The sequence below is a fragment of the Sturnira hondurensis genome, unplaced genomic scaffold (assembly GCF_014824575.4).
Source record: "Sturnira hondurensis isolate 20B ecotype Veracruz unplaced genomic scaffold, ASM1482457v3 Scaffold0003681, whole genome shotgun sequence".
In the NCBI taxonomy this organism is placed as follows: domain Eukaryota; kingdom Metazoa; phylum Chordata; class Mammalia; order Chiroptera; family Phyllostomidae; genus Sturnira; species Sturnira hondurensis.
The window spans coordinates 5,916,782-5,932,170 of NW_028076312.1; the positions used below are offsets into that span (position 1 = coordinate 5,916,782).

The 15,389-nt window shown below is 40.1% G+C and overlaps 1 protein-coding gene across 2 annotated transcripts in view; it reads left to right on the forward strand.

Annotated features, from left to right (window-relative positions):
* The window catches only part of CDC16 (cell division cycle 16), a 35,616-nt gene extending 34,430 nt beyond the window's left edge, over positions 1-1,186 (forward strand). Inside the window, exons 18-19 of one of the 2 annotated variants that reach the window (XM_037042102.1) lie at positions 698-946; positions 1,061-1,186. In XM_037042102.1, coding sequence (XP_036897997.1) covers positions 698-946; positions 1,061-1,098 — 287 coding nt within the window. In that variant the 3' untranslated portion in view covers positions 1,099-1,186. Of the gene's footprint in view, positions 1-697 lie in introns of both variants that reach the window. The other variant, XM_037042103.1, reaches the window with a different exon arrangement.
* Positions 1,187-15,389: the final 14,203 nt, after the last annotated feature.

Consider the following 15,389-nt stretch of genomic DNA (forward strand, 5'->3'; position numbering starts at 1 on the left):
AGTTGTTATACCACTACCAAAATACCAATGCCACAGCCACTGTTGGTGTGCCACTATGCCAGTGCCAAAATGCCAACAGTTCTTGTCTGTAATGCAGCTGAGAAAAAGTTTCCCACGTGTTCCCATCGGTACTTGCAGGGGCTTTGGGAGCGGGGCGGCGTTGAGCCGTGCTGGAGTTTGAAACCGTGTACTGTGTTTCGCCGTGTGTGATGCACACCCACATTTTTGGCCCAAACTTCCAGGGGGAAAATATTTCATTTTAAAATTTTAATTTGATTATTTACTTATTTATATTTAGATACTTGTTTTTTGAATTATAAAGGAATTTTAGCATTTATTTTTAACATATGGTACAAAAAATTTACGTAACAAATAATTACAAAACACAAGAACAGATATGAGGTGTTTCAGGTACTACCCATGTACAGTGTGTATCCTTATTTTTCCCTCAGAAATCTGGGCAAAAAATGCACATTGTATGTGGCAAAATACAGTCGTTCTAGAAGTCTTCCCAGTCCTCTCCCTTGATGATGCAAATAAGAAGAGGAGGAGGAAAATGATGGGAACATTTTTTTTCTTCTGAGCTATCCTTGTGCTTTTGAAAGTCCCATTTGACTTAGATGATAGAGGCATTGTTATGTAATAATGTAAATGGCCGTGCAGTAATGGCATTTCTTACTGTGGTGTTTCTATTTAGGAGCAGACATTAAAGACAAATTGAAGTGTTACGACTTTGATGTACATACAATGAAGACACTAAAAAACATTATTTCACCTCCGTGGGATTTCAGGGAGTTTGAAGTAGAAAAACAGACTACAGAAGAAGCAGGGCTTACACCACTGGACACCTCAAGGAAAACTCCAGACTCCAGACCTTTGGAAGAAGCCTTTGAAATCGAAATGAACGAAAGTGACATGATGTTAGAGACATCTATGTCAGACCACAGTACGTGATTTCCAAATGAGTCCCACTTTTGTTTTGTCCTCGAGTAGAGTAGGTCAGTGTGCCTCACATTCTTGTCATGTCTTAAGCTTTTCCCATTTTTTCACATGAATCCAGACTATACCTCTACGTTTAGGAACGGAGAGCTGCCTTAAGAGACTGAACAAACAGCACACCTTTGCAACAGGTATTCTCTGATCCTCCAAGTAGTTACGCGTAGTGGAATAAAGAAGGTAAAGCATCTGTTATGTGCTTTTTCTTTTTCAGTAAACATATTTTGGATTGCTTATTCATGTACGGAAAAACTGCAGAGCTTCTATGTGTCCCTCACTCGTTCCCTCTGTTGCTAACATCTTGCATCCCCACGAGACCTTCCTCATAACTGAGAAACCCATGTTTTTCTGTTACTAGCACCTAAACTCCAGACTTCGTTCAGATTTCCCTGGTTTTTGCATTGCTGTCCTCCTCCCGCCCCAGTTTCCCATCCAGGGGCCACACTGCACTCAGCTGTCCTGTCTTGTCACACTTCTCGTGGCTAAGACAGTGTCTCACATATCTGTTCTCTCTCCTGACGTGGATGGTGGTTTTGAAGAAGACTGGCCTGTTTTGTAGAATATCCCTCAGCTTCAGTTTGTATCTCATATTTCTCATGATTTGACTGGAGTCATGATTACTTCTGGATTTAGGGGAAAAATATCACGGGTATGAAGGACCTTTCTCATCACATAATACACAGTAACAACTTAGTACAGATGGTGTTAACCTTGATCACTTGGTTACAATGGTATCTGCCAAGTTTCTCCACTGTAAAGGGACTGTGTTTTCCCTTACCATACTCTAAATTTTAGAAGCAGTCATTAAGTCCAGGTGACCCTCAGTGGGACCAGGGCATTTCAGCTCCGCAGCCTGGAAGAGGGTATATTTGCACATATTATTTGGCATTCTTCTGGGATTAAAATTTGTCTCTTGTCTTTCATTTTTCAGTCATTTAGTATTATGGACTTATGTGTATGTTTTATATTTTGGGTTATAAATCCTACGCAATATTACTTACTGTGAGGTTTTAACTATTTTAGCTTTGGCCATTAGGAGCTCTTTCAGCTAGGCTCCTGTGAGATGCCCAGTCCATTATTTTGTTTTGCTTTGCTTTGATTTTCTATGGTAAGTACACACACACACACACACTCACTCTCTCTCTCTCTCTCTCTCTCTCTCCCCCCCTCCCTCCTTCCCTCCCTCCCTCCCTCTCTCTCTCTCTCTCTCCCTCCCCCCTGGTATATATATATATATACCAGTGCAATATGGGGATGTGGGAGAAGTGGGAAGGCAGACAGTATATGAGAACTTTGTGCTTTCGGTTCATTTTTCTGTAAATCTACACTGCTCTAAGAAATAAAGTGTGAGTATGTGTGGATGTAGATGAATAGACCTTTTAAACATTTTCAGTTATGCAGTTTAGTGGCATTTATTTTCAGTTCTTTTTCATCATCCCAAACAGAAACATTGTACTCATTAAGCACCGCTCACCCCTCCTCTCAGCCTCTGGTGAACTCTAATCTACTTTCTGTTTCTCTGAATTTGCCCATTCTCAGTGATTNGATGTGGGAGAAGTGGGAAGGCAGACAGTATATGAGAACTGTGCTTTCGGTTCATTTTTCTGTAAATCTACACTGCTCTAAGAAATAAAGTGTGAGTATGTGTGGGTGTAGATGAATAGACCTTTTAAACATTTTCAGTTATGCAGTTTAGTGGCATTTATTTTCAGTTCTTTTTCATCATCCCAAACAGAAACATTGTACTCATTAAGCACCACTCACCCCTCCTCTCAGCCTCTGGTGAACTCTAATCTACTTTCTGTTTCTCTGAATTTGCCCATTCTCAGTGATTTTATAGAGGTGGGATCGTACAAAATTTGTCCTTTTGCGTCTAGTTTATTTTACTTAGCATAATATTTTTAAGGTTTATCCAAATTTTAGTAGAACTTCCTTCTAGTAGAACTTCCTTTTTATGGCCCTGGTTGGTGTGGCTCATTTGGTTGGAGTGTCATCCCATAGACTGAAAGGTTGCAGGTTCAATTCCCAGTCAGGGAACATACTCAGGTTGTGGGTTTGATCAGCAGTCAGGGTATACAAGAAGGCAGTCAATTGATGTTTCTCTCACCCTTCCTCTCTGTCAAAAGCAATGAAAAAAATGTCCTCTGGTGAGGATAATACAAAATTTTTTTAAAGAACTTCCTTTTTATGGCTGAATAATAGTCCATTCCTACTAGGTAGAAGTGATATCACTCATTGGGTTAATTTCTTTTTTCCGAATGACTAGTGATGTCGACCATCTGATCCCTGTACTTACTGGTCATTTGTCTATCTTCTTTGGAGAAATGTCTGTTCAAGTCCTTTGCCCATTTTAAAATTGGATTGTTTATTTTTTGTTGTTGAATTGTAGGGCCTTTAATTTAATGCATTTAAAAGCCCTTTAATACACCTTCAAGGCCCTTAAAAGCTCTTGTCATTCTCTGTGACCTGGTAACCCAAGCTGTACTGAATTAGCTCAAATTTCTTACACACCATTCCCAATTAACTGAAAATTAGTTCATTAAACATCAAAACACCATTCCCATCATTACAGACTTTGGATATTAAACCTTTATCGGGTATATGATTTACACATCTTTCTCTCTTTCTTCATGTCATTTTTTTCATGCTCTTGATAGTACTCTTTGGTACGCAGAGGTTTTTAATTCAGTGAAGTCCATTTTTTTTTCTTGTTGACTATGCTTTGGCATCATGTTTAAGAAACTATTGCGCCGAACCAAGGTTATGCACATTTTCACTAATGTTTTCTTCTAAGATTTTCATAGTTTTGGCTCTTAAATTTAGGTCTTTGACCCATTTTAAGTTAATTTTTGCAAATGCTGTAAGTTAAGGATCCAACTTCATTCTTTTGCACGTGGAGATTCAGTTTTCCCAGCACCATTTCCTTGTTGACCTCCCTACTTATTCCACCTGTGATTGAGAGTTGGCGTTGAAGTTTTTAACTATTGTTGTAAAACTATCTATTTCTCCATTCAATTCCATCCATTTTTTGCTTCATAAATTTTGGAGTTCTCTCCATGGATGCATGTATGTTTATGCTTGCTATAGCTGCTTAATCAGTTAACCCTTTTATCTGTATATGATGTCCTTTGTTGCCCATTTAATAATTTTGACTTTTTAAATTTGATTATTAGTAAAGCCAGCCAAGCTCTTTGCTACCGTTTACATGGAATGTTTATTCCATCATTTTGCATTCAGCCTCTTTGTGTCTTTGTATCTAAAGCAAGTTTTTCTACATAGCATATAAAACATCCTATTTTTATTAACTGGAAAATTTAATACATTTACATTTAAAGTAATTACTGCTAAGGAAAGATCTATTTCGTCAATTTAGGTATTAGCTCTTTATAGGTATTGCATGTTTTTTGTTCCTCAGCTCCTCTTTTACTGCATTATTTTGCATTTAGCTAATTTTGTGTGTTTGCTGTGCCATTTTAGTACTCGACATTTTAGATTATTTCTACATGGCTACCTCGAGGATTACAATTTACACCTTAAATTTACGACAACCTAGTTGTAGTAATTCCAGTTAGTTGGTTTTTTTTTTTATTCCTCATCTGAGGACACATTAGAGAGAGGGGAAAGGTGGGAAAAAAGAGGAAGAGAAACATTGATGCCACAGAGAAACACCGATTGGTTGCCTTTTATTCGTGCCCCAGCCGGGGGCTGTACCCACAACCGAGGCATGTGCCCTGAGCGGGAATGAACTCTGCTGCCTTACAGTGTACTGCGTGACATTTCAGCCAGCTACACCACACCAAACAGGGCTCAGTTTAGCTTAATAGTGTAAAAACTGATGCTGTGCACCTCCACCCTCTCCCTTTAATATTGTTATTGTCACAAATTACATTTTTATTCATTGTGTTCCCACTCACATTGATTTATAATTATTGTTTCACTCATTTGAATTTGAAATCATATAGGAAGAGGAGTTACAACCAGAAATACACCAATACTGGCTTTCATACTTGCCTGTGTATTTGTGCAGTTGTTCTTCATTTCTGTGTATGATTTCAAGTTACTGTTCAACATCTTTTCATTTCAGCCTCAAGGGCTCCCTTTGACATTCATTGTAGTGTGTGCCTGCCAGTAACAGACTTCCTTAATTTCTGTTTATTGAGACTTTCAATTTCTCCCTAATTCTTTTTTCTTAAGATTTTATTGAGGGGAAGGAGAGAAGGAGAGAAACATCAATGTATGGTTGCCTCTCGTGAGTCCCCTGCTGGGAACTGGCTGCAACCCAGGCATGTGCCCTGACTGGGAATCGAACCGCGATTGTGTCATTCACAGGCCCGTGCTCAATCCACTGAGCCACACCAGGCAGGGCCCTAATTCTTGATGGATAGTTTTACCAGATACAAATTGTTGGTTGACAGTGTTTTATTTCAGAGCTTTAACTATGTGTTCCTACTGCCTTCTGGTACCACTGTTTCTGGTGAATAATCAACTCTGAATTATGTTGAGATTCACCTGTACCTGACATGTAGCTTCTCTTGCTACTTTGAAGATCTGTCTTTGTCTTTTGACAATTTAATTATAGTGTACCTCGGTGTGAATCTGTTTGAATTTGTATTGCTTGGAATTTCATAGATGTGTAGATTCATGTCTTTCATTGGATTTGGGGATTTTCAGCCATTACTTCTTCAAATACTCTTTTCTGCCACTTTTTCTTCTCTTTAAATTACTATAATGCGTGTTTTGGTATGTTTGGTAATTTGCCATGGGTCTTTTAGGTTTTGTTCATTTTTCTGTATTCCTTTTTTCACTGAGTTTTTTTCTGCTTGCCCAAATCTGTTGTTTATCTCCTTTCGTGAATTCTTTTATTTTAGCTATCTTACTTTTTAGTTCCAGAATTTCTATTTGGTTCCTTTTTATAATTTCCATCTCTTTATTGATATCGTCTGTCATTGTTCACCCATCATTCTTCTAACTAGTTCATTATCCATGGATCTTTTAGCCTTTTGAGCATATTTAATACAGATGATTAACATCTTTGATTAATAATTTCAATACTTGAGCTTTCTCTGAGATAATTTCTGTCAAGTATTTTTTCCTGTGAAAGAGCCGTATTTTCCATTTGATTTGTATGCTGTATAGTTTTTGTTGAGAATGCATTTTGAGTATCATAATATGCCAACTCTGGAATTCAGATTTTACCCTCTGTAGGGCTTGGTTTTGTTACTTGCTGAGGGTTTCTGTGGTCCATTTGTCTAGTGAGTATTCCAAAGTCCGTATTCCTTGCTATGTGCAATTACTGAAGTTCCTGTTCTGCTGTCTCTCTAGACAGCCTGTGACTGACAGATTTTTTTAAATGTCTGAATCTTTTCCAAAAAAAGTTTTATGTGTCTAAATTTTCTGATTGATGCTGTCAAGGAAATTGCTGCAGCCTTAGGGGGTCAAAGCAAGATCATATCAAGTCAAGCATTTATGCTGATCCCTTGGAACTGAGAGGCTGGCATGTGTACGACTCCCAGTTCTTAGGGGACAGGCTCCTTCCTGGCAGCCTTTGAACCGGGCTGCTCCCCCGTGGCAGGAAGTGGTTGGTGGTTCCTCTCCACAAAGGACCGTTACCAAGCAGCCAGGGTTTGGTTTTGTTCTTTGTTGCTTGTTTGTTTGTTTGTTTGTTTGTCTGTCAAGAAGTACTCCCCTGGTGCCCATTGTACTTGCCTGATCAGCTTCCAAAAACTAATTTTGGTGACTTTTTTCATCTTAATGGTTTTGCTGGAGGGACCGACCCCTATAGCTTCGTCTTCTGCCATTTTCTGTGCTGTCACTCTTGTGTCTTGAAACTGTAGCTAGATTTTTCCTATCGCTGTGATAAATGTTTGGAGCCATACAAAATTATTTATAGTATGCATCAAAATTAATTAAAAGACTCAAAGATCATAATTGTATTTAAGCTAATAAATTCAACTAACTAGAAGCACATTTTGTGACACTTTAAAAAAGCCAAAAGAAGCCCTGACTGGTGTAGCTCAGTGGATTGAGCGCGGGCCTGCGAACCAGAGGATCGCGGTTCGATTCCCAGTCAGGGCACATGCCTGGGTTGCAGGCCGGTTCCCAGCAGGCTAACTCCCAGCAGGGGATGTACGAAAGGCAGCCATACATTGATGTTTCTCTCCCTCTCTCCTTCCCCTCTAAAGATAAATAAATAAATAAAATCTTAAAAAAAAAAAAGCCAAAAGAATTGAACAGATTTTGTCACTAACTTATAATTTTGTTCTACAAACTAAATGTGATCTACTATTCTCTAAATGTCTACATCTTTGTGTGTAGGACATGAGATGAGTTTTACCTACTTTCTCACATACTAACACTTGACGATGTTCCTTTTAACTGTTGCTAAATGTTGTAAGCTCTCTTGGCCTGTTTTTATTCAGTAATTTTAGCATCATTTGCACTTGTCTCACATAGGGATGAGATTGAAAACTGAATTGATGTGAAATAAGTAGGTGATGGTCAGTAATGACATGTAATTTTTAATACATCATAGCTAGGTAATAAGTAAAAGCATCTGGACTCAGATGTGGTAGAGCTGATTAAAATGATAGGTCACATTTATTGGAGTGAAGAAAGAAAAGTTCTCATTTAGTTTTGCACATTGTCAAGTGATTTGTTTTGTGAAAGATGTTAAAATTTTTCTCTTAGAAAACATATTCTTCAAAGTTTATATAAAAAATTTACTAAGTCTTTAATCCCTGGCTGGTGTAGCTCAGTGGATTGAGTGCAGGCCTGCGAATCACATGATCACGGTTTGATTCCCAGTCAGGGCACACGCCTGGGTTGCAGGCCAGTTCCCAGCAGGGGACTCACGAGAGGCAACCATACATTGATATTTCTCTCCTTCTCTCCTTCCCTTCCCCTCTAAAGACAAATAAATAAAATCTTTTTTAAAAAAGTACTGAGTCTCTAATCTTTAAATATTTTCTTACCTCTTCACTGAAATTGGCACAAGACAAGATCTTACTGTGATTTCATGGGTGATACCTGCAATAAGCAAACATCACTTTCATTAGTCTTTTTAATAAAGATGTATGCTTCATTTACAGAAATTCCTTCAAGTTCTGATCCTGACTTGCTTGTGAATGTTCTAGTTTTTCATAGAAAATTCTAAGACATTTATTCACAGCTTCATTAACAAATAAGGTATTGCACAGAAATGAATTTTTCAGGCACCTGAAATGCTCCTTAAACATCAAAACTTATTAACCTGAAATGCATCCCTGTTGGTTCTATTTTTTCTTTTAGTTAGGAAGAGAGGGGAAGAAACATCAATGTGTGATTTCCTCTTGCATGCCCTCTGCTGCTCCCAGCCCACAGCTGAGGCATGTGCCCTAGACTGGAAATCAAACCCACAACCCTTTGGTTTGCAGAGCAGCACTAAATCCACTGAGCCATACCAACCAGGGCTCTACCTTCCTAATGTAGAAATACAATGGCTAGGACTTCCGCTAAGATGGAGGCATAGGCGGAAACACTGTGCCTTCTCCCACAACCCAGTTTGAATACAACAAAGGTTTGGAGAACAAAGATGCATCCAAAGAACAGAAAACTGAAATATACAGAAGTCCAACAACATTGCGAACCGTTCTACCGACCGGTAAGAGGGGCAGAGCCAGCAGCGGAGCAGAGTTGGGCAGGAAAGATCTCCTGACCCCAGGCAGCCGGGGTAACGTGGGGCGGACCCAGTGAGGGCTCCAGATGGTGGGATTGAGCGGTGAGACGGACTGCGCAACCCCCAGCAATGAACCCAGCAGTGGCTGACCACAGTCGCACACTCGCAAGCAGTGGGACGAATTGTGGGGCCCGTGGTGGGGGCGGGAGGAAGCAAAGGGTGCCCACTATTGCTTTCCTTTGGCCCTGCTCCCACATACAGCGTCACAACCCAGCAACTGGGTCGCCTGGCCCTGGTGAACACCTAGGGCTCTACTCCTCATACATAACAGGCACGGACAGATTCAAAATATGGCTTAAGAAGAACTCAAAGCCCCAGAGCCCACAACTCTAAGTGACCAGGAAATAGTGAACCTCTCAGATGCACAATTCAAGACACTGGTGATCAGAATGCTCACGGAACTGGTTGATTTTAGCCACAAACTAGAGGAACATATGAAGGCTAAACTAATTGAAATGAAGGGAAATGCACAGGAAACCAATAGTGATGGAAAGGAAACAGGGACTCAAATCAAGGGGGTGGACCAGAAGGAACAAAGAAATGACCAAACAGGGAAAAGTGAAGTTACAAGAACTCAAAAAAATGAGAGGATTAGGAACCTCCAGGACATCTTTAAACATTCCAACATCCGAATTATAGGGGTACCAGAAGGGGAAAAGAAACAGCCACAAGTGGAAAATTGATTTGAACAAATAATACAGGAGAACTTCCCCAGTCTGGCAAAGGAAATAGACTTCCAGGAAATCCAGGAAGCTCAGAGAGTCCCAAAGAAGTTGGACCCAAGAAGGAACACACCAAGGCACATCATAATTACATTAGCCAAGACCAAAATGAAGGAGAGAATCCTAGAAGCAGCAAGAGATAAGGGGACAGTCACCTACAAAAGAGTGCACATCCGACTGTCAGCGGATTTCTCAAAAGAGAACTTACAGGCAAGAAGGAGCTGGAAAGAAGTATTCCAAGTCATGAAATCCAAAGACCTACAGCCAAGATTGCTCTATCCAGCAAAGCTTTCATTTAGAATGGAAGGGCAGATAAAATGCTTCTCAGATAAGATCAAATTCAAGGAGTTCATCATCACCAAGTCCTTATTATATGAAATGTTAAAGGGACTTATCTAAGAAAAAGAGGATGAAAAATATGAACAGTGAAAGGACAGCAAACTCACAGTTACTAACAACCACACCTAAAACAAAAGCAAACCAAGAGGACAGCTAGATCAGGAGTAGAACCATAGAAATGACGATCACACGGAGGGTTAGCAACGGGAGTGGGAAGAGGAGAAGGATTGAGAAGATACAGAAAATAAGTAGCATAGACGGTAGGTAGAAAATAGATAGGGGGGAGGGCAAGAATAGTAGGGGAAATATGGAATCTAAAGAACTCGAGACACGTCATAAACTAAAGGGGGGAAGGGTGGGGGAGGGGTGTGCAGGGTGGAGGGGAATGAAGGGGGAAATAGAACAACTGTAATGGTATACTCAATAAAATATATTTTTAAAAAAGACAATGGCCAAGGTAGAAAAAATGTATGCACTGGTAATATACAAGGCAGAAAAATACTAGCTCTTACTTTGTGAGGCTCCCACTAGGAACCCTTTTCCACAGGTGAGGAGTCAGCACTGCCAATGAGGCATCCATCTCCCACTCTCTGGCTCAGCTCATCACCAAGAATGTCAGTTTCATGCAATGATGCACTTGGATACCATGACCTACCACTGTTTAGACTCAAGTGGTATGTTTTGAGTTTTATTTTTCTTTTAAATGGCTTTTCTATCTCTTTGTCATTTTTTTATCCTTACCTGGGAAACTGCTTATTGATTTTAAAGATTGGAGAAGGGAAGGAGAGAGAAAAGGAGAGAAGCGTTGATATGAAAGAGAAACATTGATTGGTTGCCCCCTGCACACACCCTGACCAGGGACCCAACCCACACCCTAGCTGTGTGCCCTCTCTGGATTCGAACCTGTGACCTGGTTCATGGGAAAATACTCCAATCAGCTGAGCCACAGCAGCCAAGATACATGTGCCTCTTTTTATGCTTCCCTTTCTCTTTAGCTGGGGCTAGAAATTCAAATGACTGAACTTAAAATGTCATTTTTTAAATAAAAAGGAATATATCTTTTTAGCATTTATTTTGCCCACCAGATTGAGATATTTCTTCATTTATCATCTGTGATGTTTTGGGGTTTCGGGAAAGCAAACTCCTGGTAGTGAGCCATTACCTTACGGGCAGAACTTTAGGACAAAAGGCAAAAGCTTCAAGGCATTGGACTAAGCTGCTTTTCAGATCAACAATTTAATACCAATGTTTAGACTTCGGAGTCTAACAAAAAGGTCATGTGTAATTGTACTGCCATGTATTTTCATGTTACTACCCAATTCTCTAGCGCCTCATAATGATGGGTAGTTTTCTAAAAGCTGTCCTTATTGCCCTCTTTAAAGTGATCATGCTGCCCTGGCTGGTGTAGCTCAGTGGATTGGGCGCGGGCCTGCGAACCAGATGATCGTGGTTCAATTCCTAGTCAGGGCACATGCCTGGGTTGCAGGCCAGTTCCTGGCAGGGGACCCATGAGAGGCAACCATACATTGATACTTCTCTCTCTTTCTCCTTCCCTTCCTCTCTAAAGATAAATGAAATCTTAAAGAAAATTTTGTTAAAAAGTGACTATGCTGTCACCTTTCAAGGAAAATGGGAGCGTTATATTCACCAGCCGATTGTAAGTCACTGTCGTCCACCAATTAGACCTACGCTCTCAAGTAAAACATAGCCTTTCCTATGACACCCATTTAGCCCAGGACCACATTTATGAGTGGAGTGTTAAGCAAAACAAAGCTACTGTGTTCACTCTGATATTTCAAGATGGTTTATTACTGGTTTGTTTTGCTGTAGTTCTCTACATAATGTTCTATATAAAATAGAACATTTTAACAAGCTGGATGACGTGTAGGAAGCTACGGTTTTTTAAAAGACTATTTTTAGAGAGGAAGAGAAATCAATGTGTGGTTGTCTCTCGCATGCCCCCTGCTGGGAACATGGTCTGCAACCCAGGCATGTGCCCTGACTGGGAATGAAACTGGCAACCCTTTGGTTCACACAGCCTGTGCTCAGTCCACTGGTCTACACCAGCCAGAGCAGAAGCTACATTTCAAAATGATTATTTATTTTTTTTATCTAAAATCATAAGCAATGAATATGATTTCATCTAGAAATTATAATTTCTAAATGACTTTATCTTTCATCTAAAATCATTTGCCAAGTGTATTTCATTTACTATATCTTGATATTTGCACTATATAATTTTATTTAAAGTAATTACAGCAAACAAACCTGAATTGCAAAATTCTTTCATTTTTGTGAATCCATTTCTCTGAATTTTATTTGTGATAACAGGCAATACAGAAACAGAGAGTCTTTAAAAATTGACAGTGGTGTCTGTTACTTAGGGGAAAAAAAACCCCAAATTTGGGCATTTTGCTGGATCGGTTGACAAGAAATAGGTTTGTCTGGAAAAACATGCAGCCATTATTGATATAATGAGAACAGTTTGCAAGACATCAATACAACCCGGCAGCCAAGGAGAGTGGACTGGACCATGCATGTGTAAACAATGACGACTTTACTAGTTAGTGGGGGCGGTAGACACCATTGAGTGAGCAGGTGTACTTTGTGGCCATCCCATTCAAAATGAACAAGTAGAGCAACGAATCTGCATCATATTTTGCATTAAGCTTGAACATTCCTCCGCTGAAACTAGTCAGATGATTCAGAAGGCTTAGGGGGATGATGCAGTGAGTGCAGCACAAATGAGAGTGGCACAAACGCTTCAGATACGGTTGAGAATCTGTTGAAAGTGATCCATGTTCTGAAAGGCCTGCTGATGCAGACTCTGGCCAGCAGTGTCCATGCTGTTGTGGATGCAATGAATAAATTCACACGGACTACCAAAGTCCTGTGGAGAAAAAGGGACAATGTGACCATTCCGAGAGAGAGAGAGAGCACCCCTGACTCTTGCCTGGACAAGCTTTTGTTGTTTTTTAATAGCGTATGTTAAAGACGGTTTTCATTCATTATGCTCAGGTTTGCTTTAGGTTGTTACTTTTTACAGATAACAAAGGAAAGGATGTTACTGATTACTTCTTACAGGTCAACAAGGAAAGAAATGTTGCAAATGCAAGGGAACAATAAGAGTGATTGGTCTGGTTACACTCTGTCCTTGGGAGAATTAGCACAGACTTTAGGAAGTTGCATTAAAGCTATGCAGTAATTTGCTGCTTCAACTAGGTGAGGGGGTTTTAGCGAGAGGAAGCCTCAAAGCAGCCTAGGTATAATGCAGGCCTGGTTTCCCATGGGAAAGCGGATCTGTGGGTTTGGCTCCTGTGTGCTGACTTGTGCCTGCTGGTTTTCTGACAGGGCCGGGCTACATTTGCCATGGCCAGGTGAACTGGTTCCCTATAGCCTGCAACAAGCAGAACACCTGAGAATGTTGAACATATACAGGATGCAATCACCAAAGATCAGCATCTGAGAGTGTGAGAACTAAAAGGTAATGCAGGGTTCCAAAAACTCCTGTGTCAGAAATTTTGATGCAGGTTCTTGGCATGAAATGTGGCAAAATTTGTTCCGCAGCTTTTGCTACCAGAGCAGAAGGAACATCCTACTGCAGTTGCTAATAAATTGATTCAAACTACTACCAATGAACCACATTTCCTCAAGAAGGTCATAACCGGAGATGAATGGTGGGTCTAGAGCTATGATTCCAAAACGAAGGCCCAGTCATCCCAATGAAAGTTACCTGGTTCTCCATGCCCAAAGAAGGTGTGGCAAAGTTACATCAAGATCAAGACCATATTAACTTTTTTGAGTGGGAAGGTGTTGTCTACCATGAATACACCCCTCCAGCTCGAATAATGAGTAAGGAGTACTAATTCAATGTCCATCGGTTGAGAGATGCATTACAACGAAAACAGCTGCAGCTAAGAGCAGCTTCATCGTGGCAACATGCCCACTCATGCATCATGTTTCATGCAGAGGTTTTTTTGTGAAACATCAAATCACCACGTGACTTAGTTCCTCTACAGCCCAGATTTGGTACCCTGTGACTTCTGGTTTTTCCAAAAACAAAAATCATCTTTGAGAGGGAAGTGATTTCAGACCATTGATGAGATTCAGGAAAATATGATGGGACAGCTAATGGGATGCCAACAAAGGATTTTGCTGTTTTGGACAGTGGAAGAGATGCTGGGAGAACTGTGAGGTCCTAAGGAGCCTACTTTGAAGGACACTGAGGTGTCATTGTGTTATGTTCAATGTTTCTTGTATCTTCTTCAATAGATGTCTCTACTTTTCATAGTACATGGATGAATACTTTTTGGACAGACCTTGCACAGATCCAACAAACAATGAGTACCTATAAGTGCCAGCTGCAGGCCTGAGTTGGGCACACAGTTGGATAAAGATGTACTTCCTACGTAAGTGAGGGCACAGTTTGGGGTTGCAGGGCATAGCCTTCATCCTTCATACTAGTTACATGATATAATTAACTGGTTAATGGAGCTATGCTCAAGATTCTGGGGCATCTCAAATGAAGCCAGGTTGACTGGTAGTTGGATGGGCTGACAGGGCTTCATAGCATAACCTGTAGCTTCATAGTGGTGGGGTTAAAGTATGGACATGAGAAAGATTACAAGGTGTTGTGTCTGATTGGGCTTATTGAGAAGCTCAGGTCAGGAGTTCTTTTCTCTGATAATGTTGGTGTTATTTAGTTGAGTAATAAAAGGGGGGGGGTCCCTTGGAGCAAGAGTACTTCACTAAGAATAGAAGTGAGGTGTGAGACATGTGATCCTTTTTGTTATCTAGAAACATCACTAAAGAGCTAAAATTAGATACCGTTAGATCATTTAATCTAAATGATACTTAGAAATTAGATTGAAGACCTGCAAATAAATGGAGAGCAGTTTTTTTAGAAAGATAATCCAAATATGTGCTTTGTATTCAAAGATTGCTGAAATATTCACATTTTTCAAATGAATGGTTTTCATGTTTTTCACCGTCAGCCCACTCTCCTACTTCTCACTCACTATGTATTAAAAGTTCTTGTCTGGCAACCACATTTTCATTTTTATCACAGATAAGACAGAGCTGATCAGCATAACTAGGCTCGCTGTACCGACTTCATTTGAGACAAAAAAGAACACTGGATCTATTCATAGTTTGTGCCACTTTATAATTCTAAAACTGTCTGTAGTGGGATACCTTTGGACTTACAAGATGTTCACTGAATGCCTTGGCCTAGGTTTACTTCTATTATCAGCCATCGGCTCCCTTGACCTTTTAATGCCTCAGTTTCAGTTACTCGACTCTCTAGTTTCTTTTTTCATACTTGATGTTCTTGGGGGAAGTGCTATGAATGAAAAGTATGCCCAATGTGCATAAAGAAAAAATAGAAAATCGTGAAAACACATGGCTTTTAAAAATGAAGAACTTCCATCCATAAATTATGAAAACCAAAAGTGTTACTGCCTGTATGTTTGTAAACGAAAAATAAATATGAACCTTGCTTGGTTGCTGTCCCATTGAGAGCCCCCCAAAAGTTCAGTCAAAATTACACTTGAAAACCTTAAGTCCTGTTTTGTGAACATCGTGTATCTGCGCTGTTGGTTACTCTATTCCAGCCAGAA